A 27,327-nucleotide genomic window follows, 5' to 3' on the forward strand; every position below is an offset into this window, starting at 1 on the left:
TATAGAAGTTAAAGAAGTTAGGCCTTTGGGAAGGTTTTTAAAAAATTATAAACGAACTACCTCACTTGAACATCGAATTATGACTGACTTTATTCCTTACTAATTAGCCTGAGCTGAGTTCCCTAACGCGGCGTACGGTTATGCTGATTCTCCAGTTTGGTTCCGGTGAGCTCGATCGTGGTGGACTTCGACCTGGCCAAAGCGCTGAGCCTTAGGATTGTGTATCGAACGATAGGTCGATGTTTCGATGGGTCGTTGGTATCGATGATGTTGACGGTGCAAATATTCAGGTCGATGCGCCGTCAATGATGATGCGCTGTTTGTTCATGTGTCGCCCGGAGAACTGATGCGTTAGCTCTATTGGAAGTGGGTCACCGCTGTTGTTCGGTGGTTAGTTGATCTGTTCGTGTAGTACATGGGGATGTGGGTGTTAACTACTCTCTCCCTAATGAAGATTCGTCTCGAATCTTAAGTTGTTTTCTTCGGAGGTACAATTCGATGAGGCTGCTAGAATTGAAACCGCTGTTGTTGATTGTTGCATAGATGAACTTCTGCGAGTATCGTTGAAGTTGTTTGTGCTGGGTTTTCTAGTGATTTGTCTTGTTGGGTTTGATCTGAGGAGAGGGAAGATGTCATGCTTTTTGTGTTAGCATAGGGTTTTACCTCTGTTGATACATTTCGTGGTGTGGTGTATACTCCAATATGTTTCTTCAGGCTCATGATTGCCAATCCTATGATCATGGCTGCGAGTGGAATCAGGAATCCAATCGTAGTATGTTGCAGTGTTATGTGGTCTCTTTGCAGTTTATGGATGTGGTCTCGGTTTTCAATTCTAAGCAGGTTTACTTGTTGCAGATCAGGTTGGTTGAAGATTACTGTTGGCTGAAAGTTCACTCCAATTGTTGAAATAGTTCTGATCTCGTGATGATTAATTGTCCTCTTGTCGTCGTATTTGCTTCCATTGATTGAAACAGAGCAGTTTGGATATTTGATCAGTAGAGTTCCCGTTATCTGTCTCGATTTGATGTTGCAATTTGAATCCAGAAGAACGGATTTATCAGCGTTTCTCACGATCAGCGTGTGGTCGTCGATAGGCTTAATGTCCATTCCGATGCGATGTTCCTCGTAGGGGCAAGATGCGTTGATTCCTCTTAATGCGTTGTCGATACAACCGTCGCCTGTTAAATTCGTGAGCTCCTGTCTTTGGCAAATTCTATAATTTTCAACAATTGTACATTCGTTATTTATTCCTAGTGTCAGTGTTTTACTCAGAACAGCTGAGTTGTAGGGTGTCGATATAATTCTGTTTTTTCTTGGTAATGTTTCAAATCTAATATATTGGAACTTTTCTGACATAAATATTGGGATCTTGATCACAAATATTATTTTTGTACTTTCATGATGTGTTTCTATACTAAGAAATTCATAAATTTGGTCAATATTGTTAATGTGAATATTTTGTTCTTCTAACTTTTCTAGTACAAACTCTGTTTCATTATTGTTTAATATTGCCCTAGATAAAATCCCTATTTTCGATAGTTGTACAATTTCAAAAATGTCTCTTAGTTGGTTGTTTAGTAGATCTAGATTGAAAAATAGATCGTGAACTATTCCTTTTAAATGATTTTCATATTCTGTGTTTACGTTATTGGCAATTCTCGATATTCTTCTTAAAACCTCAATTTGGTTTTCATTTACGTGGCTAATTAAATTGTTAATTTTAGCTTCGAATTCCTGATTGATTCTGATTTGTCGGTTGTTGTTGTCAATAAGTGTGTTGGTTTTGGTTTTTGAATTTTCTATCGTTTGTCGGATTAATTGTAAATCGTCGTCGTCTAAATTGCCGGTCAATGATTTGATAAACGTTCCTAATGGGTTTAAGAGTCCTCGTTTCTGTCGGTGTATGGGTTTCAACTGTTTGTAATTGTCGGAAATTTGTTTCATCCTAATGTCCAATGTTTTAAGGTATGGTTTCGTGAAATTTTGTCGTTCGAACTGGTGTAACGTATACTGGAGGTTGGTGAAACTACTTTCGAACTTTTCCAAATCCACGATGTGGAGATGGAAATGTTGAGATGTGATAATCTTCGCTTCTCTCTCGCTAAATGCTATTATTCCATCATGTCGTGAGAGGTCTGTTATCGTCACTTCTGCTGTAACATCAAGGGCTAATCTGGAATAGAGAAATATGTGAGTACTACTTTGGGTTTCGAGACGTCATTTTCTTTGACGTCTTATTTTTGTTTTATGTATCGTTCTTCCATTCTGATCTTGGAAGGTTTTTGTGTTATCTCTTGCGATTTGATATCGTTTATACTTATCCTTTGTTTTACTTTTGACCCCTTGGCGCGCGACGTATACAGTTTCGTCCACTTCCAGTGATGGGTCAGCTTCCTTGTTTTTGTTGTGGTGCTGTAAATCTTGTTTTTGTTTTTTAATGAGAGCTAATGTTGCTTCATTGTATATTTCATTCCTTTTCCTAACAATTTCTTCAATGTTACTCGGTCTCACCTCTCCCTCTTTTATTCCAAAGAATACTTCTTTGGGTCGCATCTTGGTTGAAGAGTGAATAGTGTCGTTATAAAGTGCTACAGTGACTCTAAACAACTCTTTCTTACTTAATCCCTCATGTTTCGATCTACAACAGCGAAACATTTCTGCAATTGTTGAGTGAAATCGTTCAACGATTCCATTCACTTCGCTTTTATTAGATGGTGTGAAATATGTTTCAATTCCTAGTTCTTCTAACATGCCTCTTACTTCAACAGACTTTAGTGCTGGTTCATTGTCACTGACCAAAAGTCTGGGTATCCCATATGTTGAGAAGAATTTTGTCAGTCCTGAACGGACGTCAGGAATCGATCTCGATTTAATTGGAAAAAGCATTCCGAACTTCGATAATTTGTCTACCACGGATATGAACGTGTTTGGTTGACATATGAATATATCAACATGAACTATGTCTAGCGGCTTTTTAGGTATTGGAGTTTGGGCTAGGTTCAATTTATAAGGATGTCGCTCATATTTAGCAGTTTTACACGTATTGCACAATGTGACGTGTGTTCTAACTTTCCTTTTCATGTTCGGGAAGTAGAATTTCTGGCTGATAGCCATCAGATTTTCTTCGATGCCTCTGTGAGCTCTTGTATGTGTTGTATTTATGACTTCATTCTGTTCTTCTTCAGTTTTTAAGTCAATTAAGAACTTTTGTGAAATAACTACTTTAAACGTTTTGACGCGAGAAAAATAGTTTTTATACACAATTTGAAGGGTGTTGATGAGATTTTCTGGGCAGTAAATGCAATTTACTCTTTTAGGATCCATGAATTCTTTGAATATTCTTAGTAATATTGGTACACCAAAATTCACTTTTGTAAACGTGTGTCTTAGGACTTTGGGAAAAACTTGTTCTCCGGTGGTCTCACTCTCAGTTCCATCTATTTTCAAAATGATCTGATTGGAAAAAGTGTTTACCGGTTTTTCGGTACATGCGATAAATTCCGAGTCATCGGTGTCTGCCGAATGTTGCGTAGCAGCGTCTGATGAAGAATCATTTTGTTCTTCATTCAGATTTAAATTTTGGGGAATTCTAGAGAGGCCATCGGCAACGACATTTTGTTTTCCGGCACGATATCTTATATCGTAGGAATAGTCCATTAAAGCAATCATCCATCTGGCAATTTTACTTGATGGATCTTTCAAGTTCACGGCGCAAGTAAGCGGCTTGTGATCTGTGTATAAAATGAATTTATTTCCGAAAAGGTACGGTCGGAAATATTTGGTTGCCCAATAAATAGCTAGTAACTCCTTCTCAATAGTGGAGTACTTTTCTTCGGTTTGACTGAGTGTTCTCGATGCAAAAGCAACAGGTTTATCTCTTCCGATTGGACCTTGTGAGAGAACAGCTCCTATTGCGTATTTGGATGCATCTGTTGTCAATATGAAGGTTTTTTCGAAATCTGGGTGTATTAGAATAGCGCTGCTAGAAAGTATCTGTTTGCACTTGTTGAATGCTTTTAGAAATTCTGGAGTATGTTCTACTTTCTCATTTTTCCGAAGACATTGTGTTAGCGGTTTCGTTATCCGGCTGAAATCCTTTATGAATTTTCTATAGTATCCCAGTGTTCCTAAGAAGGATTTAATGTCCTTCTCGGTTTTGGGAATTGGCCAATTTTGGATAACTTCAATTTTTTCTGGGTTTGGTTTTACACCTTCTTCATTCACCACGTGACCGAGGAAGGAGACCTCTTTCTTCAAAAATTCACTTTTGTCGAGCTGTATTTTTAAGTTGGCTTTTTTAAGAGCAGCGAAAATTTTATTTAAGTTGTTGCAGTGTTCTTGTAAACTGCTGCTGAATACAATGATATCGTCCATATACACTAGGCAGATAAATCCGGCTAGGCCTACCAGCACAGCATTCATTGTTCTCTGAAATGTTGCCGGGGCGTTTTTCAGCCCGAATGGCATTCTTAGATATTCGTAGTGGCCGTTCTCAGTTGAAAATGCAGTTTTTTGAATATCGTCTTTTTCCATCAGAATTTGGTGGAATCCCGAAGCTAAATCTAGGGTTGTAAAATATTTACTTCTCCCTAATTTATCTAGGATATCCGTGATATTCGGTATGGGGAATTTATCATCCACAGTTTTAGCATTGAGCTTTCTGTAATCAACGACGATTCTCCATTTTTGAATACCTGCAGCATCCGCTTTCTTCGGAACGACCCAAATGGGTGAATTCCATGGTGACGTAGAAGGACGAATTATGTTTTCATCAAGCATTTTCTGAATTTGTTTGCCGACTTCCTCTTTATGGCAATGAGGATACCTATAGCTTTTCTGATACACAGGTATCTCATCATGGGTCAAAATTTTATGTTTCACAACATTAGTAGCTGTAAGGGGTTCGTTGTCGAGGTGAAAAATATCTTGATTTTCCTCAATGACATTGATCAAACTATTTTTCTCTTCTCTGTTTAAATGATCCAGACGAAGTTGGTCCATAAGTTTTCTGAATCTGTCAGGACGAGCTTCCAAAAAATTGAATTCGTTTTGCTCAACCAAGCATTCAAAGTTATTAAGAGTGATCTCAAGTGGATAATCTAATGAAAGTGTTTGATTCTCAGTTGAACTGTTCTTGAGACTGACAATGGCTTTATGACCTACTGCTTGGTATAAACCAGCACATATGAAAAGGTTTGTATTGATTTCGAGATCATCTTCTAGTAAAAAATCACCTGATTGCTCGGAAACTGGTATCTCTATATTATGAATGGTTTCTCTTGAAATTTCCTTTGAGAAAGGTTCTGGATGTTTTCTGAGCATCTGAAGTTTTGTTCCTAATATGGTTATGGAATTGTCATCTGTTTTAATCTTCGCTTTAAGTTCCTGAAGCGTTTCATACCCAATAAGGCCGTGGAAAAAATTATGAAAATCAAAAATATGAAATTTGAACGATTTATCAGTTAAGTCGGGAAATGGATTGAAGTCGACATATCGTTCAATTTTGTGAGTGCCTGAGATGTTGGAGACAACAGTTGGTGTAGGCAGCGCAAAGGATTTTTTCACAAATCGGGGGCATAAATAATTTTTGTTAGCTCCCGTATCTATCAATAATTTCAATCCAAACCCTTGACGTGTGGGAATTTCCATGTAAGGGATGAAATTTTTTTGAGTTTACCTGGGGAAATGGGATGTGCTTTCCAGTTGAAAATTTAGGTTATCGACTGCTTCGCTAGAAGTTTCTTGTTCGTAGGTCTCATTGGAAGTTTCTTGCTCATTTTCTAAATGTATTTCTGAATGGTCTTCTTCGTATGAATAATTATCCATTGGCGTTGGGTAGTAATCGTGGTGATAACTTGCCAAGGGATAACATTGATACTCGTATTGATACTCTTGAGCGTTTTGTTGAGTTTGTTCAATATTTCTTAATTCCGTTATCCGTGCTGGTCTCGGTGGGACAGCAGGAAAGAATTGGCTTCTTGCATTATAATTATGCGGTGGTCTATTAACGTAATTTACATATTTAGAGCGAATGGATTTATCAGCATTCATTGGACTCGGTAATGCTTTCCGAAGTTGTCCATTGTTGGTATTATTGCCCTGAGGTGGAGCTGGAAAACGAGGCGTAAAGTTTGGTCTGGTTGGAATACTTTCATGCTGATATGATTGATATGGTTGACGGGGAATAAATGGTCGATGATTAAACATCGGTTGACGAGTTTGTAATTGAGGATAAAAATGTATTGGTTTGGGTAAACGTGGTGTTAAAGTCGGTTTACTTAAGCCCGTACGACTTTGATAGTTACGTTCTTCTACCGCAGCATCAAATGCTTGTTTTATATTTCTGGGTTGACGTGCACGCACGTTCCCTCCAATCGGCTCTTTCAGCCCTGCTAGGAAAACCTGTAGAGCATTTTCCTTATGCGTCGAGTTTCTATCATTTTTAATATTCTCTTCTCTTGGAGAAATATTAGTATTATTAATTAGTAAGGATAGAAGATTTTGTACTTGTCCAAAAAATTGTTCAACTGATCCGTTTTGCTGAAGTTGAAACAGCTCGCGGGTAAGTGTGACTGAGTCACGTTTATCATTATAATAAGCGATGAGATTTGCTTTAATCTCATCCCAGTTGAGAGAAGTTCCATAAGTTTCTAGGACTTGGTCCGCTTCATTAATTATTTTGCTTCTTATAGCTTGAAGCCAAATTTGCTCGAAAGGTGTATTTTTAATAGGTTCCATGAATGGCATAAAATGTTCGACGGACCTAATGAAACTATGCAACTTAACGGGATTGCCGTCGAATGGTTGCAGTTCTCTCACCGCTTGGGGTGTTTGGAGAGATTTCGTAATCTTTTCAGCCTGTTCGAATATTCTGTTTGTTTCTTCAATTCGATTCATGTTCTGTCTAGGGGGTAGTAAAGGATTCGGTTGAGGTGGAGGAGGAGGTATTGGGTTAGGAGAATTGTTCATTTCCGTGTTCATTTCTCGATTTCTTAAATTATAGGGATGGAAACGGTCCATCAAATCCTATATCTCGGGGGTGAAGAAATTTGATTAGTTTTTCTTTAGAATTTTCTTAAATCTAAACGCGATATTTTATGTGGCGATTGTTTCTTACAATCTAAACGCGGCTGGCTACACACGGCGCAGATATTCTCTCTGCTGTGTAGACACTGTGCTTTCGACCGGGGGAAATCTTATTGTACCGATCGCATCTACCACAGATATTCACTCTGCTATGCGATCAGTCTCCTACGCGGTGTGAGATTAGCACTTCACCGTTGGATGGTCTGATAAGAACTTTCCGCACTAGTGGAACTACAGATATGCTCTCTGTTTGTTACACACTAGTTACTCGCTACGCGAGGTGGTCTACTTGCACATACGTTTAATTTCTTTTGATAATGATATTATTAATATTTATGCAGATATCAATTCTGCCACATTGGGTGTTTTAACTTTAGTTATATAGGAGGTATAAGATAATAATTGTGGAGAATTACTTACATGGAGAATAAAACTAATATTCGCAGAGTGGTTCTTCCCGATAGCACCTTCATTGATTGATCTGATAAATTTCTTCTTTGAAACAAACATTAGTAATGTTCAAGTCTTTTTCGAAGCACACGTATTGTCTTTTGTATTTGGGCCTCTTTTTCTCGTTATTCAGTTAAACTTCACTTTGCACTAGATTATTTCTATTTTCTGTTAATCCGATATTGTTCTGCACTTAATCAATTCGATCACTATTTCATATCTATTTCGAAACACTTGAGCGGTAATCGCATCCTACCGACTGCGCCAGTTAAAGAAGTTAGGCCTTTGGGAAGGTTTTTAAAAAATTATAAACGAACTACCTCACTTGAACATCGAATTATGACTGACTTTATTCCTTACTAATTAGCCTGAGCTGAGTTCCCTAACGCGGCGTACGGTTATGCTGATTCTCCAGTTTGGTTCCGGTGAGCTCGATCGTGGTGGACTTCGACCTGGCCAAAGCGCTGAGCCTTAGGATTGTGTATCGAACGATAGGTCGATGTTTCGATGGGTCGTTGGTATCGATGATGTTGACGGTGCAAATATTCAGGTCGATGCGCCGTCAATGATGATGCGCTGTTTGTTCATGTGTCGCCCGGAGAACTGATGCGTTAGCTCTATTGGAAGTGGGTCACCGCTGTTGTTCGGTGGTTAGTTGATCTGTTCGTGTAGTACATGGGGATGTGGGTGTTAACTTAGATATAGTGTCAAAAAAATTACTTATTTATTGAATACGAAACGGTCCCATTTACTGTTTTTTTTTTCAAACGATACAGGATGAGTCTCCTTCTATTGTGCAAAAAAGCTATTCGTTTTTTGCTATAAACGGAGTTAACCTCCTCAAATCAGGATAAAAAAGAGACTATGGTGAACTTTCTAATTTCATGTAAAAATTATTGCAATATCATGCATAGAAAAATGACTCTCAAAAGTATGAATCAGGTGGTTAGAGTCGCAAAGACCAACACGTATTTAAAAAAAAAATAATCCTTCAGAAGAGGCTATCGGCTGATCTCTTGTTTTGTTTTTGCTTCTTCTGTATTGAAAGAAACATAAAAAATTTGCCTTTTCACAAGAATGCTATCAAAAGTTCACCTAATCTATCAGTGCGAACCATAATGTTTTAAAGCCGATTTATTTTTTTTTTTTATCTTCGCTTATTTTTCGTCGGCCTATTTCCGCCACTTTAGTGCCAATCACCGACATCAGGGAGGCGACTCCACCTGTTCCTACCTATCAGACTCAACAACTCATGAGCCGGGCCAACTTCTTTTACTTCCGCTCCGAAGGAAGACGTAACCAGAGATTTTTCGCCTCAGAAAATCCCAACGACGCCAGCTGGGATTGAACCCAGGCCGATCGTAAAGCCGATTTATGAATATACACATTTTCAATGAATAAAATAACTTATTTGCGTCTTCGCATAAAGACTGACCCACCACGGCTAGAGTCGCCTTAACCCATTGCCAGTAGGTGTATATTATCCCTTGGGCCGAAACGAGAGTAAGAGTATTATTTTTTTCTTTCACCTGTAAGGCTTACCCTTAGGAAAAAAAATCATAAATACAATACCTCAAGCGCAATTAGCACAGTCCAGTTTGTTGACTCATACTATAGCGGGTTGGGCGCACAGAGCGACGACCAGATTCAGAAAACGTTGAATAGGAAATGAAATGCTGTGACGCCTCAAAACGACAATAACATACTTCACTCAATGACAAGCTCGTTAGAACTCTACGATAATAAGTGTGTAAGCTATTGGAATCGCAACAATTCATTGTGATTATGGTCAATCATAATTACCCAAAAGAACAACGTGTGCGAGAATCCCATTTCGTGACCACTAACCGCTTTATCGCTGTGGTTTCCGTTTCTCCAAAATTTAAGTGCTCGCAGCACAGTGACACACTTATTCAACTGTGTGTAGCAGACAGACCCTCTGCTCAAGGTCGTCAACGCAATCGAACAATTTCTTTCTCCTTCACTTTTCAGTTCAGTCAGCTACATCAATCCGATCGGTCGCAAACGCTGTGAGAAGCAAAGGTAGCGAAATGTTCACATCTGAGCGCTTAGAAAGCGATCTCTCCCGTTCGCTAATCTGCCCTGGGGCGCCAGCATTCGTGGAGGTTAAACTGGAAGATTTAAAAGAGAGCCCATTTACCGATGGCAAACCTTGGAACCCGAAGCCCTGCGTTCTACCTAGCAAATATGCAAACTTTGCCGATCGAGTCAGAAATTTGCAAGTGTACGAGGACGATGTGTGGATAGTTACATTTCCTAAATGTGGCACTACTTGGACCCAAGAAATGGCTTGGTTGATTGATCACAATTTAGACTACGACACTGCTAATAGTGTGAATCTCAATAGGCGATCAGTGTTTCTTGAGTAAGTCGCTCTAAACAGTTGTCTTGTGCACGTAACACAATTTCTACTTTGAACAGAATTGGTGCCATCGCTCACAACTTACCGATAGACTCCATAGCTACAACAGAGAATCTCGAACGTCCTCGACATATCAAATCCCATCTCCCATTGGCTCTTCTTCCGAAGCAACTCTGGACGGTGAAACCAAAAATTTTATACGTATCGCGGAATCCCAAAGACGTGGCCGTTTCATATCTACACCACTATCAAATGATAATGGGCTACCGGGGGACGAAAGAACAATTCCTAGATGGACTGCTCGCCGATAAAATCATGTATTGTCCACAGATCCAGCATGTGCTTGATTTTTGGCGCATACGTGACCAACCGAATGTGTTATTCCTGTCTTTCGAAAGAATGAAACGTGATTTGCGGAATCTATTACCGAAGGTTTGCGAGTTTTTTGGCAAGATGTATACAACCCAGCAATTGGATGAACTTGCAGATCATCTCTCGTTCGATCAAATGAAAAGTTGGTATATCTGGTTTAAATATTTTAATTCTCTAATATTTTTTTTTTCAGAAAATCCCGCCACAAATAATGTCGACATGGTAAAGAGCGCAATGCAGATGAACGGAAGAGGTGGCGAGTCATTCGAGTGAGTTTTTTTCTCAACACTAAACTCAACATGATTCTAATAATGCCTATCATTCGACAGATTCATGAGAAAGGGTCTGGTTGGAGATTACAAAAACGAACTACCGGCAACGTACATCGAGCGTTTCGATGCATTCATCGAACGAGAGCTGAACGGCACTAATTTCCGCTTTGAGAGCTGAGCTAAGTCCAAATATATAGGAAACGCTTAAAAATTTCACATGTCTATTCACAGATCAACAGGACATGTTTTTTTTTGCAATATAAACACTGCATGGTTTTTGGTTTGATAAAAAAAAGTTTAAAAAAAATATTGGTCATCATCATTATGTTCGATGATACCCCCTCCTATCCATGTGTTCTTGATTCAATTAATGTTAAAGTCTAATTTGAGGGGCTAAGAATGCAAGGGGTGTAAGTGACTTGATCGATTTCTCTTCATCAACTTTATCTTTCGTGAATAACTCAGCACACAAAAACCATCCAGTTTGGTTTTGCTATAGAATCCGATAATTGAGGTTCCGACCTATCAACGTTATTGTCAAATAAGCTGGAAATGTGTTTGCAGTTAAGTTATGATCAAAAGAGAAAGTCGATGGAGAGAAATCGATCAAGTCACTTACACCCCTTGCATTCTAAGCCCCTCGTTTGGTTTATTCTAATCTAATACCGCAATAGCAATTTTCCTTCTCAGTCTACTATTTCCGAATTGTCGTAACCACCGCTCCGTACGCAAGGCAAGCTCAATAATTCAGCTTCCTCCATCTCGCGTTAAACGTCCAAAAAAGAATTGGGCGATCTTTATAAAAAGATCAATCTTGTCGAATCGATTTCCCCAACAGCGTAGGGATCGATCCACTGATTAAATCGGTACCAAAAAATCGATCTTTGCCGAATCGGTCTCCACTTTTTTACAATTTATCTGCTTATTCATAAGAGTGTCGTCTTTGCTTTAAACGGGGAATACAAAAATTCATATTTCTATTCAAACATCAAAAGCATTTTATTCCTCAACAGTTTCAACAACCATTTTCCATCTCATTTTGTGCCATCAGTGGGTATTAAATGAATTAATTGAAAAAAAGTGGGTGTGTAATAAATATAACATAACCGCAAGGTTGACGTTAGACTACCTTTGTTTTAGTAAGCATTTGTATTGTATTGATTAAATTATCGATTGAATGCAACAATTTTCGAATTCAATTGAATTTAACATATTTGCTGTGAAAGTGAAAAGTTTGAACAGTTGTCATGTAAGATCAATTCATGCATTGTAAAAAAATATATTCTTCGTTACAAGTAAGTTTGTTGACCATCCTTTTACGTTTGATATGATGCCTAGAACTACCAAAATATGTGAACAGAAGAATTGTCAAACGATCATTGTATTTTACATTTCCCTCTGAAATTATTGCATCTCTCATATTTAGTTCTCGAACCGCGAAAGTTCATTCACCATTCAAATACACCCCCGACTTGCATGATTTTCAAAGCGAATTTCCACATGCACATTGATTTTGAAGTCCGTGTTAGGGAAACACAGCTCGGCGGGAACAAAAATATCTGTGTTGGAGAAACCATACATCGGGTTGATCAAAACGAGGTAGATAGGGCGTTTAGATAATGCTTGACATTTTGCAGTTATTCAATTGTTTATCTCATGGAAAATAACATTTTATTATATGATAGACGCGTAGGAATATTTCCTATCAATTGATACAAACATCTTCCCGATCTATTAAGAAATGTTCGAGTTATAAGCATTCGGAATCTTCCATTTTTCCTGCATGTTCTGTGTTTAGGTTTACATTTCACCCCCATATACTCCGGATGGACGTAGTTCCACGTCAAAAACATTATTAGAACTTCAACAACTGGTCTATGCCCAGAACACAACTGATGACAATCCCATGGAAGCCAATCATACCATACATCTGACATCTAGTCGAAATAACCTTTTGCCTGGAATTGATGTCAACATCTAGTTACTATTGATACTATTAGCCACTGGTTATGTACATCCCCTCAGTAGCTGCCGCATTTTCTAACTTTGTCAGCATTTGTACGGAAGCAAATCGTCGAAGAAACGATCCAAAGGTGGTTAGGTGGTCTTTGGTGAGATTAATATCGATGTACAATGAAAAAAAATCTAAAAAAAGTTTTTCTAAGATCGAAGGCAAAAGAATCGATTTTCTCGTTTTTCTTGAGTACAAAAGATCGATCCAAAAAATCGGAAATCGGAATGGAAGAGATCAATCTTCTAAAAATCAGAAAATCCTAGTCCAAAACCGCTATCTTAGCGGTAAATCACTCATAGATTATCCTGCTTGTTTACACAATAGCTTCCCAGGTTTGTCCACCGCTGGGAACCAAACCTCGGACCAAAGCTGGGTCAGCGATTCCGGATACCACCACCCCCACCACCTGTACAGATTCTCACCTCTTTGTGGATTGGCACGTAGTGTAAAATCAGGAATATAAAGGGTGTCCCACATTAAATTGCACCACGGAAAAATAAAATATAACCCATTAGTAAGCTATTGGCATATTCATTTCATTCAACTTCAATACTATAACCGTATGTTCGCAACTTACGCTTAACTCCACTCATAAGGTTCTGTACAACATCTGACTGCAGCTTCTACTGTACAGAAACCCACTTTTCTTCATGTCCTCCTCAGATTTGACCTCCTTGGGACGATTCCGTAGTGCCTGCTTCATAATACACATAATATTTTTCGATTGGCCTTAGCTCCGATGCGTTGGGGGGGTTCCTGTCCTGCCCATTTACAGTCTCGGTAGTCACAAACGGCGCACTCCGTATGATGAGCAGATCGCTGCTTCCTTACTTCCTCCGGAACATCAAACTTGTGCTGGGAGGTGAAAAACAGTAGACCCGGAAGCTGTCGGAAGTCCGCCTTGACGTAAGACTCGTCATCCATGATGAGGCAATGAGGCTTCGTCAGCATCTGGATGTACAGTTTCCCGTGACATTCCCACCGTATTTTGCCGTTCGTTACGATTTGGAGCCTTCTGCACTTTGCACGTATGACCTCCCGGTCCTTGGCTCTCTGAACGAAAGACTTGGACAGATTCAACTTTTCGGCCACGTCCCTGACCGAAGCATTGGGATTCCGCTTAAACGCTTTCGCTGTTAGAAATTCAATTTTACATTTGTTTCTATTCTTCATTCCATGTTTTTAAATTCCAAAAAATTGCAAAAAATTGGGCTTTCGCCCAAAAGCTTTCTATCGGGCGACGATATTTATCTCCAGCCGATCCATCCTCCAGTGATCTTTTGGCATAATGGGCTGATCCCAACTTCCGGCAAGCACTTCGTACTGTATATCTCCCCGTTCACCATGGGACTCGAAAGAAGACCGACTTGGACATTCCCTTCTCATCTATCAGAGAAGGACCTTCTTCGAGAACTTAATGTGGATGATAGTTTCGACGTCATCGCTTACCTGTAGACCGTAAAGTACCCGGTCTCCTGCCATTCGTTCAATTCTAGTATCAAGTACGTCTCGTATTTCATTATGAGAACGAAGAGAAATTTTTCACTTGTTTCGCCGGAAAGGTCTGACCTTTCCACATAAAAATGTCCATTTCGGCCAGATTCTCCTTCACCGTTTGGCCTGTTCGATCTCCCGGCTTAAGGAGCGGCAGGGAGAGGATGTCGTAAATACCAGATTGGCTATATCTGGCGAACACAAAGTGCCTCAGGATGTTCAACTCCTTCGCTGTAGAGTGGAGCTGACAGTATGAAAAAATCATCATCACAACCAAGTGCCATTACTTAGAAAGAAATAATACAGATCTGGTTTAATTGCAGACTCGCTAAACTATGATTTGTGTTCACATAACGTTTTTTTTTTTTTTTTGTGTCCCGCGTTAGACCTCTGACCATCTGGTCACTTTACCCTAAACCATACTTTTCGTTTCGCATGCCGAAAAAAAAACCCAGAGTCCCAGAGTGATTTTCGACAAAAAATTTTTTTCGATATGACACTAGATCTCGACGTTTCATGCAAAAACCCCGATTTCCGATTTCCCCCCTTGGGTGATTTTTCGATTTTCAAAAAACTCAAACTTTGACCGCTTTGCGCCACTCTCCCTTAAGTCCGATTGAGCTGAAATTTGGCATAGGGTGTTTTTTCGAGGTGGTGAACATTTTGTACAGGGTAACTTTTTGAAATTTTAGGGTCGATTTTTTCCCAAACATTCATTGGCACCCTAATATATACAGTGACTCAAATCCGTAATCGTACTCCACCATACAGATCTCTTTTCCCTTCTTTTGAAAGTCGAAAATAAGCTTTCGGAACATTCTATTTAGATAAAATTATAATGTCATATGAGAGTTAAAAGGTTTGCTATCTGTTTTCAGAATACACCCAGGTTTTTTTTTACGCGGGGGATACGTACCTCGTAAAAAAAACCGCGTAAAAAAAAAGACGGGTGGGTAATGTCGGGGACATAACCGGAGTGACGTAGGACTATACAAAGGGGACAGCTTTTGTTAAATATATATTTTAAATATATTGTTTTATTTTCTTCTCCTACGTGAATACCTACCTATCTACCTGAAAAACGGATTAGTTTACTGTTTACTCTTTATGAATATGTTGATGGTTCTGAAAAGAACCTTTGGTGTTGTGTTTTTGTTATCACTCGATATTCCCATCTTGTTCGGTTAAACCTTCCTGTTTAGCTATAGCGTTTGCCACTCGCCACAGCTTTCACAGTTGGAAAATTTCTTCCCATCCAGCTTGTGACATGTTGTTCAGTAAATTACATTTAATGCAACGTGCCGGAGAAACACTTTGCCACTCACTGAAACTAATTGTTGCCTTGATGAGCGCCGAACCGAAGCTGCTCTGTTCTTGATGCGGGTTTTCTGATTGTCGTGAGATGCTTTGCAAGCCAACTCGAGCACTCCGACGGCCGAAACTCTATAATCGCTGTTAGGTATACTGGTGCTCCGGCACCAACCCGTTCGGCCTAGTTACCCTTGCGGAGCAATCAGTGAATGCGACCAACAGGGAACTGGAGACCTGCACGGTTCGAGTGAGACTTTGCCTTTCCCTTAACTTGTCCTCCTTTGGTACGTCCACGATGCCGATGCAGTACAACCAAACGGGTTTACGGTTTGAAAGAAAATAAGATATTTTTTTGCGGTCCGAGTGTTTTATACTCTAGCGGTACACACTCACAGGATAGAGACAAATCGTTACGAATGAGCGTTAAAAGGGAGCGATGGCAAAAAAATACATTCATTACGATTTGTTCGCTCGTTGGATTCACATGCAGGCTAAAAAGGGTCCTTTTCAGGATCACAAAATTATCTTCAATCTAAAGAGTTTATTGTTTTGTTATCACTCGATATCCCCATCTTGTTCGGCTAAACCTTTCTGTTTAGCGATTGCATTTGCCACTCGCCACAGCTTTCAAAGTTGGAAAATTTCTTCCCTTCCAGCTTGTGACATATTTTACAGTAAATTACATTCAATGGCACGTCGCATTACCACCACTCAGTATCGGATTGGAGGTAATTTTAACCTGTAATTGAACATTTGCGATGACAGTGGTACAGTGTCGACTTTCAATGTGGGGTCATAATTTGGACCCCGAACTCTATGTTTACAAAAATGTCCAACTAAATATGTCGCATTACAGGTCCGTCCAATTAGCTAAATGTCGAGATAAGTGTAAATTACTGTACTTTCAATCTAGAAGCAATTTAAGAATTGGTGAAAATCAATAAGCTCAGAACAACTGCCAAATTCACATACTCATCAGATCCTAGCAAACAAATTATAAAAAAACAAATTGTGTTTTATTATTATTTTGGATAATGTTATAGAAAGCATTGAACTGTATTTCCTAAACTCTTTTTTGGAAGGTTTAATGGCCCTGAAAAGCGCCTTGTTTTATGGAATGGTTCCAATTTAGAAAACTTAGTACTCGTGGTTTTGAAAAAAACCATTTCGAACGCCCTCGATGCCGCCTTGTTCTGGATTTGCCACCAAAGCAGTTTGTATAAAGAACAAACTTTTTTCTTCTGCTACCTGATGCCGTTTTGCGATTACGTTTGCCACTCGCCACTCGCTGCAACTGCCTGTTGTCTTGATGTCCGCCGAACCGAATGTGTTCTCGAGAATTACGCATGTGTGAGACTGCGACCAATGTTTCGTTCTTTTTTTTCTTTTTCCTTTCCAATCGTGCTTCATTCTATTTCGCTGCTGCTCTGTTTGCCCGTTTTGGTCGGTACGATTTAAGGAGCACAAAATGACCCAATCAAAAATGGGCACATAATGCATTTTGACAATGCTTGATATTTCACAATTATTCAATTATTTATATCAAGAAAAATGAAATGTTATTCATCATGATAGATGCGTAGATATATTTCCTATCAATTGATGCAAAAACCTATGCGATCTATTGAGAAATGCTCGAGTTATAAGGGTTCCAAATCTTGCATTTTTTCCTACTTGTTCAGTGCCTAGATTTCCATTTCACCCCCTATATCTTCCGGTTAGACGTAGTCCTACGTCAAAACCGCGTTAATTGGAAGTTCCGCGTAAAAAAACCGCGTTAATTGGAAAATCCGCGTAAAAAAAACCGCGTTAATTCGAAAATCCGCGTAAAAAAAACCGTGTTAATTGGAAAATCCGCGTTAATTGGAAACTCCCCGTAAAGAAAAAAAGGTCACATAAAAATCCTCTTGAGAATCGTGATGGGGTGCGGCATACGCTCTGAGGGAGCTTGAAAGGGAGAGATATGAACTGAGAGAGAAAAGTGATGTTGCTCAGGTTTACGCGCAAAAATCGCGCTTATTTCATTCCTAATTGGGATTGATGCTATGCATGAATTTCATTGTGTGTGGCTCTCGACGAGCGGACTTAAATACATGTACATGAATCTTTCTTCCCCCAGCCGTTATGTGGGGTTGGATGAAACTTCGTTGCACACGAAGATCGTACGGAGGATTTCTGCTTCGCAGTGGTGTGCTCATCAACCCATTCTTGCACAAGCTTTATGCTATCTCGAGATACTTCTTCTTGCACTTGCAGATTCATCAGCTAGCGACCCAGCTTGTATTTCTCCTGGAAATGCTTTCTCTGCAGCGCTAATTGCCTCTGTTCCAACTCTAACTGCTTCTGGTCTAATTCTTTCTGTTCTGTCAGGCATTTGCGTTGCAAAATCTGTCCTCCGACTTGACGTGGTCGTTCCCATCGAAACTGGCATAGGCGGTGGTGAACAACGCGGGCAAATTGAATCTGTGTTCGCTACAGATGCATCGAACCTGGCACATAGGTGCGGCACTAATATCCGTCAATAGCACTAAGTTCCGTCATATGGTCTCAGGAAGCATGTTAGTTTTTTTTACGCGGTGACCGCGTTAAAAAAACCGCGTTAATTGGAAAATCCGCGTGAAAAAACCGCGTTAGTTGGAAAATCCACGTAAAAAAAACCGCGTTAATTGGAAAATCCGCGTAAAAAAAACCGCGTTAATTCGAAAATCCGCGTAAAAAAAACCTCGTAAAAAAAACCGCGTAAAAAAAACCTGGGTGTAATGGTTTTTATTTCTCTAAAAATGCCGAATGTATGTGCTAATGTATGAAAATTGACTCAAACACATATTCGTACGCTAGTTGAAATCTCTACTCGATTTCGAAGGCGTTGGCCAATTTCCTAATTCCATCATTATTATAGTATCCCTTGCTCATTGCAACTATCTTTAGCTGTCTTTAGCATTATCTACGAGTTTTTTTATGTATTCAGAAGGTATATTTATCAATTTTTTCATTAAGTGGTTTTTAAAAACGTTATTTTTAGAAATTTAATGGTTTCTTAACTTCTTACACAAATAACTTCCTTTGTTTTTACTGGGATTGATGTCGGAAGATTGTGGAGGAATATCAACAACTTTTGAGTAATTGTAATGGAACCATGTGCGAACTTCATATGTCTTGAGCTCTGGGTCATTGTATTGACAAAACTTGAATCCTCGATTCCATCTCATTTTGTTCACACTTTGTAAAATACTACACCTTTAGGATGTTCATTAAACATTCTGATCTATTACACCATCGATAAAAACCAAATTGAGCAATCAAAAAGTTTGTAATGTGCCTAGGAAGGGCAGCTTGAGTGCTCGAGCACAGAGGAACAAACCGTTTCTCAGCATAAAAAGATCAGTAACTCTAATTTGATTAATCCAAACAGTATGAAACACATCAAAGTCTTACTGGTAAGATGTTATTTCCATAGATGGGTCCCAATTTGATATTTTTGACTCCGATGGTTATCGTTTCATATGGAGGAAGCTAACGATGAATTAAACGTAAAAAAATCCAAAAGCAATGTTTAAACATGGGATGATATGAAAGTGCATGTATGAGGAATTTGGTTTTCATCGATGGTGTATTGGGTCAGAATGTTTACTCGATCATCCTGAAGGAAAATATGAAGCAAAGTGTGAACAAAATGGGATAGAATTGAGGATTCAAGTTTTGCCGAGGCAATGACCCAGAGCTCAAAACATATGAAGTTCGCACATAGTTATATTACAATTACTCAAAAGTTATTGATATTCCTCCACAATCTTCCGACATCAATCCCAGTAAAAAACTTAGGAAGTTATCTGTGTAGGAAATTTATAAACCATAAAATTTCTAAGAATAACGATTTTAAAAACCACTTTATGAACAAATTGATAAATATACCTTCCGAATACACAAAAAACAACTCGTAGATAAGGCTAAAGACAGCTAAAAATAGTTGCAATGAACAAGGGATACCATAATAATGATGGAATAAGAGAATTGGCCAAAGCCTTGGAAATCGAGTAGCATTTCAACTAGCGTACGATTATGAGTTTGAGTCAATTTTCATACATTAGCACATACATTCGCCATTTTTAGAGAAATAAAAATCATTATTCAAACAGATAGCAAACCTTTTAACTCTCATATGACACTATAATTTTATCTAAATAGAATGTTTCGAAAGCTTATTTTCGACTTTCAAAAGAAGGGAAAAGAGATCTGCATGGTGAAGTACGATTACGGATTTGAGTCACTGTATATATATATATATATATATATATATATATATATATATATATATATATATATATATATATATATATATATATATATATATATATATATATATATATATATATATATATATATATATATATATATATATATATATATATATATATATATATATATATATATTAACTAGCTGACCCAGCAAACTTCGTCCCGACCAAAATTTATTTTTCGTTATCACATTCAGGTTTTTTTACTCAGCTCACGTTGATGGGTCCAATCGCAGAACTATTCATCGATTGATTTTCTAATCTACCCTTTAAAATTAAAAAAAAAAATTAAAAAAATATACCTTTTACTATAAAATTCGTAGTACTTCAACCAAAACTAGTCATTATAATATCAGATTATTTTCAGACACAATTTTCGTTCAAGATTTTTCGACCACTTGCAAATAACATTTTTATCCGTTACATGGAATGAGTTTTTGATGGAGAAAATATGATAGAATAAGGACAGCCCTAAATCGGACAATCACTTTCTCGAGTTTTTCTCTTATCAACACATTCGGTGATCCATTTTTTTTTATATAGATAGATGAAGATTTTTTTTTTTTTTTTATATCTGTATTATAGTGATTTTCAACTCATTAGGCTGGTTCGTCACTTTTACTTCCATTTTTGGAAGAATGTCGGGAGTGAGAATTGAACTCGTGACCTTTAGCGTGAGAGGCATGGATGTTACCACTACGCCAGATCGCCTCCACATAGATGAAGATATAGAAGGGCGTTTTATCACACTATCAGCCCCCTCTCCGTCAGAGAGAGGGGAGGAGTGTCTATCTACCATAGAAACGTTTTGTGCCCTCTAGAACCTTCACATGCCGAATTCGGCTCCATTTGCCTGATTAGTTTTCGAGTTATGCAGAAATTTGTGTTTCATTTGTATGGCAGCTCCCCCTTAAAAAGGCTCCCCCTTAATGGCAGCTCCCCCTTAACCACCGTTAAAACATTTATTGCACCCTAAAACCTCCACATGCCAAATTTGGTTTCATATTCTTGTTTAATTCTCGAGTAATGCAGAAATTTGTGTTTCATTTGTATCGCAGCCCCCCTTTAGAGAGGGGGAGGGGTCTCAAACTATCATAAGAACCTTCCCCGACCCCAAAAAACCCTACATACCAATTTTCATGTTGATCGGTTTAGTAGTTTTCGAGTCCATAAGAATCAGACAGACAGAAAGGCAGAAAGACAAAAAGACAGAAAGACAGACAGACATCACTCCATTTTTATATATGTAGACAGTAATTTTTAATTATAATTAGGCGTTGCTCGTTCGTGTACTTCACCATAGTAAAAATGTTGATTTTGACTAACGTTTTGACATTGACAGATCATTAAAATGTTTTAAGGATTAGTTTAAACGAAGACACAAAACTGTGAAGTCGCTTATGGATGACTTTTTATTAGAATTTTTGTAACATTTTAAGAAAAAAAACATGGGCCCGTTTCAGAAAGTCGTCTAGATTTTTTTTTTGATTTTAAGAATGCCATGTTGCTTATACAGCCAATGTTTTTACACTGCGATCTGAGATGGTGCTACCAATGGGCAGTCGAGTTGGCACGAAATTCGTCATTGTTCATTGGCCAAAATCGTAGCGAACGACATTGCATCTATTGGTATAACTAGCTACGATTAGTGCAAAAATGAAGATATAAAATAAACGGGACAACTGGGTGCATGTTCTTTTAAATCGAATATAATTCACCATATCGGTTTGAGTATTATCAAATAAAAAGTTATCGATTCAATCGTTCGTTCATTCACCTTTCTGATAACCATCCCAACCATTCTCGTTCTACCAGATAAGCAGCTATCAAGTCTGGGAAAAACTCATGATCATGATTTGTCGGAACCGCAAAATAACCTTTGAGGAGTTCATCTTCGTGTTTATCTAGATGGAAACAATCCTAGACTCTTAAATTTGGTTGGTTGTTAGATCCAGGGAATCCTCTTATCGCTCCAATGGAATCTCTCATGGAAAATAGAAAACCCACCGAATGAGATTCATGCAGATTAGATTGACGCACATGGTATGGAAAATACAAAATATAAGAAAGGGGGAATGTCTCATGCGGGTTTCTTCCCTCGATCTCAAACTCTGCCAATTTCTAACCTCACCTATCTCGCAGATTTGGGACATGCAAACTTGTCGTATTTATAAACGAAGGACTTTTGTACACAAAAAAAACCGAAGTAAGAAGTAATATTATCCTATTTTAATCTCAATAAGAACGCCAAATTTATTCAAAGAATGAAACCATTTTCTTGCTGTGCTTCTACTGTTTACCATGATTTTTGCCTGTGCGGAGAAACGAGGCACTACCAGTTCATGTTTTATGTGAACATCGAGAGTAAAAACCTAGCGCGGTGACATTGAAACAAATCATCAATTGCGATTCAACTTTAAACGTTGTTCTTGGTAGATATCCCTTGCACTATGTTCGCACCGTTGTCTGCCAGTCCCTCTGTCTTTATCGCTCCGCCAGCGTTCTATCAGCGCAGCCGGTTTATGTGGTTGATGCACTTGTGATCACTGAGCTGGAATAGTCGTCGATTTGATCGGAACTTGAAATTCGCAACTATTGTGCCACCATCCGTCGTGGCGTACAGAACGTGCCGATTGTTTGATACTGCAAGAACGGCAGAATGTTCCGCTTTGAAAAAGTTACTAACGAACAAATTACGCGCATCGAGTGTCCCGGAACCGAGAAACACTATAAAATCACCAGACCTGCTGGATTTCCTAACAGTGCCCCTGCCAATATCAGGAATGGTTGTGAAAGACACAGTGTTATGATCGAAGCATTTCTGCCACTTCTCGAAGAGATTCGGAATTTCGAAGTATTAGAAGATGATGTATGGGTTATAACGTTTCCAAAATGTGGCACAACGTGGACCCAGGAAATGGTTTGGTTATTGAATAACAACCTTAATTTTGAACGAGCGAAGAAAATATCACTTGAGGAAAGATTTCCATTTTTAGAGTAAGACATATGTGAATAATTAGTTGTTACCATGCAGCAGAATGAAACAAGCGCCATTTCAGACTAACCGGGGCGTTGACACTAATCGGAGGAGATTCGGTTGGTCACGTGAGAAGCCAACCCCGACCTCGCCACATAAAATCGCACCTTCCAGCGATGCTTTTGCCCGATCAGGTATGGACCGTCAAGCCGAAAATCGTTTATGTTTCACGGAACACGAAGGATGCCGCGACATCATTTTACCATCACTATCGAAACATCGTGGGCTACGATGGCTCCAAAGAGCATTTCTTCGACGCGTTTCTCAGTGATAATCTAATCTACGCGCCATTCAGTGGCCACGTGGCGGACTATTGGCAGCTTAGGGATGAAGAAAATATGCTGTTCATCACTTACGAACAAATGAAACACGATCTGAGGAAGGTTATTGAAAAGGTTTCTTCGTTCCTGGGGAAATCGTACAGTGAACAAGAAATAGAAGTACTAGAAAATCATTTATCAGTGGAATCTATGAGAGGTAAGGCTGAAAACTTGTATCTCATTTCTCCTACTATAATCTGTGTATACCTCTAGCAAATGATTCATGCAACATGCAGACGCTGGTGGAATGGGCGCGAAACACCAACTATAGCGAGGAACGAAAAAATAATGAATCCAATAAATTTCGGTATGTTCAGTTAACATTAATTTTTGGTCGCTTGCTAAAAAAAATAATTATTTCGCTATTCTTAGTTTCATTCGGAGCGGAGATGTTGGTTCATATCGAAATGACATGAGCCCAGACTTCGTACATCGCTTCAATGAATACGAAAAATGTATCACAAACGACTGTGGCTGGAAATTGGGTCTTTGATAGAACAGTTAGTTTTGAAACTCGATTGTGTGGCATACTTTTTGGAAACTCGCAAAGAAATTAACAAACATATCATGTCGAAACTATATATTAACGGATTAGGAACACTTCTCAAGAAGAAAAAAAATCTTTTATAAGACAGTTTGAATAAAACTTTAAAAACAATAATAATTTTTTTTTTTCGAATTAGTCGTTTAGTGGCTTTTGTTTATCTCATAGGTCTCCAAGAATTAAAATATTATATACGAGAAATATTACTCGTTCTCACTTCATCACCTTTTTGGTATTCCCGAGCACTCCTTTTTTGATAAAGTTATCTTATACAAGGTCCAATTTTTTAAACACCTAGGGTAAATGATCTTGGTTTGTCCAATTTGGGGTGTTTTTACGCAACTAGTAAATGCAAATCGATTTTTCTTCATGAAAATCACACATAATCGATACGAGTTTGGGTTTGTTGAAAAGCCCCAAGTCTCTAGTTGCTAATACTACCATAAGGTGTTGAAATTATTCAAATTTTTATGTTTTTTAACGATTTTCCTTAAAGAAGAATTATGATCATGGTTTGACCACCTCTGATCATGGTTTGCCCAAAAAAATGATCATGGTTTGCCCGGTTTTAGAAATCTCCATTTTTGAATGAAAACATTCGAATTCACAATTAGATGTTGCATTTATCATTGCTTGAGTTTACTGTCATCATATTGATTCATTCATAATTTAGGCATTCTTCAGAATATTGCCTTTTCTTGGGCATTTTAGAAGTGTTCACCTCAACATAATCAACACAGAAAAACCATACTTCTACTATGCGCGAAGCACACCAAAAACAAACATAAACAAACTGCAGCGCGCCAAGCGGTTGCCATAGAAATCATGTGGACAAAACAACATTATTGAATTGGACAACTCATGATCAGAATTGAGTTCATCAAAATGCGTTAATTTAATGGTTTAGCTATGTAAATCCGATACAAACGGTGAGCAAGCATGATGTTTACAATATTTATAAGTGTTGTAATCCAGAAAAGGTTAGAATACGTGCCAAATAATCATCTGGTGATCGATTAAAAGTTAGCTCGAATGAGGGGCGCATTGACACAAATAGAAGGTGTATTTTATAATCCTTTAAAACATGTGATTTTGTAAAAATATACTATCAAACTACTATAAATCATGTGAAAGGCAAATTCATTTATATGTTTCGAAACATTCGAAGGCCTTATTTGACACAGGAGCGCTGAATTAGAGCATTCAAAAAAGTGGGCAAACCATGATCATATTTTCGACTGGACAAACCAAGATCATTTACCCTATAAAATATTTCCAAATTAGAGCGCAGCAATTCCAAATGAAATCGACAAATGACAAAACATGAGTATTTTTGATTCGAATGAAAGTGTGTATTTCGTTTGGGTTAGAGGAAGTATGAGTTTTCCACAGCAATTGGGAATTTTTTGACTCAAGCGTAACTTTTGAAAAGGGTATATCGATTTGAGTAAGAGAAATCTTTGATAATTTATATCTCAAAAACTATGAGTCGTACCGAAATAGTGCCTTAGAAAGAGTTATAGAGTATTGATGGTTGAATATGAAAAAAATGTACACTGAGAAAAAAATTAGTACTCTTTTTTTTTATTTACAAAATAAAAATTCAATTTGCAATATCCAAAATACATATTTTTTAATTTTTTTTTTAATTTTTTCATACAAAATAGAAGTCATGCAGAAAATTTAAAAAATGGGTTCAAGATGGTAAAACTATTTTTGACTGAAGCTGGTCAATGAAATTAAATGAAGTCTTTGAAACATCTTTCAGTTGTTTTTTGTCAATGTCTTCAATTTCTTCATGTGATGGTTAGTTCATTGGAATTCCTTCCAGACCTGTTTGATTTTATTCGACAAGAACTGAAACTATCGACGGAGGCGTTTTGACTATTATCGGAAAGGTAAACGTTAACACTACAGACAAAGCAACCTGGTTGCTAGCTCATTGAAACGATTGATTGTCCGCATAAATAGACGCAAGCGTTTTCCAAATGGAAAAAAAAACCTGGTTTTAATCCGCAAAATCTCCTAACCTCTCTTTTTGCCGATAATATCCTTCAACTGGACAGATCATTTCATCGGAAATTTGCATGGTTATGCTTGTAGGCCAATAAAACGGGTTGGTAATGTCGGGGACATAACCGGAGAGACGTAGGACTACACCAAGGGGTGTCCATTATTCGAATATCATGGAGCACAGATCCCAGAATGAGCAGCTTTTCTTGTACAAAATTACAGAAAAAAAATCAAAGGATAAAATAAAACCTCAGCACTCAGCAAACACTCAAACGTTTAGATTCAAATACGAAAAAATCTAAATTTGTCGTGCAAATGTTGTAGGAGTTATTGTTCAGCCGGCAACGAACACACAGTTGATGGCAAGCATATCGTAATAGGAATTTAGCGTCTGGTATCGTGATATAATTGGGCTTTGCACTCCTCTTGAATAACTGTGTTCTACTAGTCAAGTACTTCATTTGATACTCATATTGATGGGGTTTAGAGAAAAAAAAGTAATCCGCCATTTTGTGGTGGCGGCCATTTTGGATTTACCTTTTTCATAAATAACTGTGTTCTACTAGTCAATCCCTTTCATTTGATACCCATATTGATGGGGCTTTGAGAAAATATGTAATCCGCCATTTTGTAGCGGTCGTCATCTTGGGTTTTCAAGATCATGCAATATGCAGTTTTATAATGACTGCAGAGATAAAGGTGTGTTCCAAATTTCAGATCAACCGGTCAACAGGAAAGGGGTCAAATTTCAATTAATGTTGTTCCGCGCCATAGACAAAGATGTTACATACATACAAATTACATACATACAAATATGTCACAGCTAAATAAAACCGTTTCAAAACTCCAGCATTCTATCAAATCGAGCGCTATTAGCCACTTATTCACCCTGCGCGACGCTTCCACCGCTTTTAACATGCTTCGATAGGCTCTCCTGCTCCACATCCCATTGAAACTCCTGTCTCTCACTCTTGCGGTATCGCACCGCATACATCCCCGGCAAATGCAGCGATATCTCTTTTGCTCACAATCAATTTCAAGATATCGTCCATCCTGCTTGGCGTCCGATGATAGAATGTGGGCAAGCCCCACCATCGCTCACTTTATATAGCCATATAGTTAACGTTGTAGTGACCGCCTATATTTATTTATAATCTCTTTTTTGTCTCCCTCCTTCACCTTGTCCATACGTTTCGCTCGTACCCGTGGTTGCTTGTAATGAATAGCTGTTCGCTGCGGGAGCGCAGACAAAATGTATGGGAAAGTAGGGAATTCTTTCTTCCAATTTTTCATCAATTCAAACTTTATATGAGCTGAAAAACCGTAATGTGTAGCATATAAACAATTGCTGAGGATATTTCCTATTAATTTGTGTATTTGAAACCAAAATCCATTCATTAATTGAGAAGGTATTAGCGTTCAAAAACTGAACACGTTTTCACACCGAAATATTGACGTAGTCCTACGTCAAAACAACAAAATGCGTTCTCCCAACACTAATGGTGTTTGGGATTACGTCTCCTATCATGTTTTAGGTAACAAACAAGTGCTGCTACTCTTGCTGGATCGTCCCTCAGGATGTCTCTTAAACTCCCGCTGATTCCATGAAGGTTTCGCAGATCATCAAATTTCGGGCAACCACACAAGAAGTGTTCGACGGAGTTGTGGATTTGGCAGAGGTCGCAGTTGTTCTCTCATTCCTTTAACATCGTCAAACCTGACAATCGTGCCCTTGA

At 38.3% G+C, this 27,327-nt stretch overlaps 2 protein-coding genes across 4 annotated transcripts in view; one reads left to right on the top strand and one right to left on the bottom strand.

The window, feature by feature from the left end:
• The window catches only part of LOC129765420 (centrosomal protein of 135 kDa), a 97,125-nt gene that overhangs the window by 64,478 nt on the left and 5,320 nt on the right, over window positions 1-27,327 (bottom strand). The gene's annotated exons all lie outside the window — the stretch shown is intronic.
• LOC129765422 (luciferin sulfotransferase-like) lies at window positions 22,249-24,704 on the top strand. The gene is made up of 4 exons (XM_055765742.1): window positions 22,249-22,674; window positions 22,737-23,191; window positions 23,248-23,341; window positions 23,407-24,704. Exons 1-4 carry the CDS (start codon window positions 22,337-22,339, stop codon window positions 23,525-23,527), a joined length of 1,008 nt encoding a protein of 335 aa, XP_055621717.1. The 5' UTR covers window positions 22,249-22,336; the 3' UTR covers window positions 23,528-24,704.

Source organism: Toxorhynchites rutilus, chromosome 2 (genome assembly GCF_029784135.1).
Source record: "Toxorhynchites rutilus septentrionalis strain SRP chromosome 2, ASM2978413v1, whole genome shotgun sequence".
NCBI classification, from domain to species: domain Eukaryota; kingdom Metazoa; phylum Arthropoda; class Insecta; order Diptera; family Culicidae; genus Toxorhynchites; species Toxorhynchites rutilus.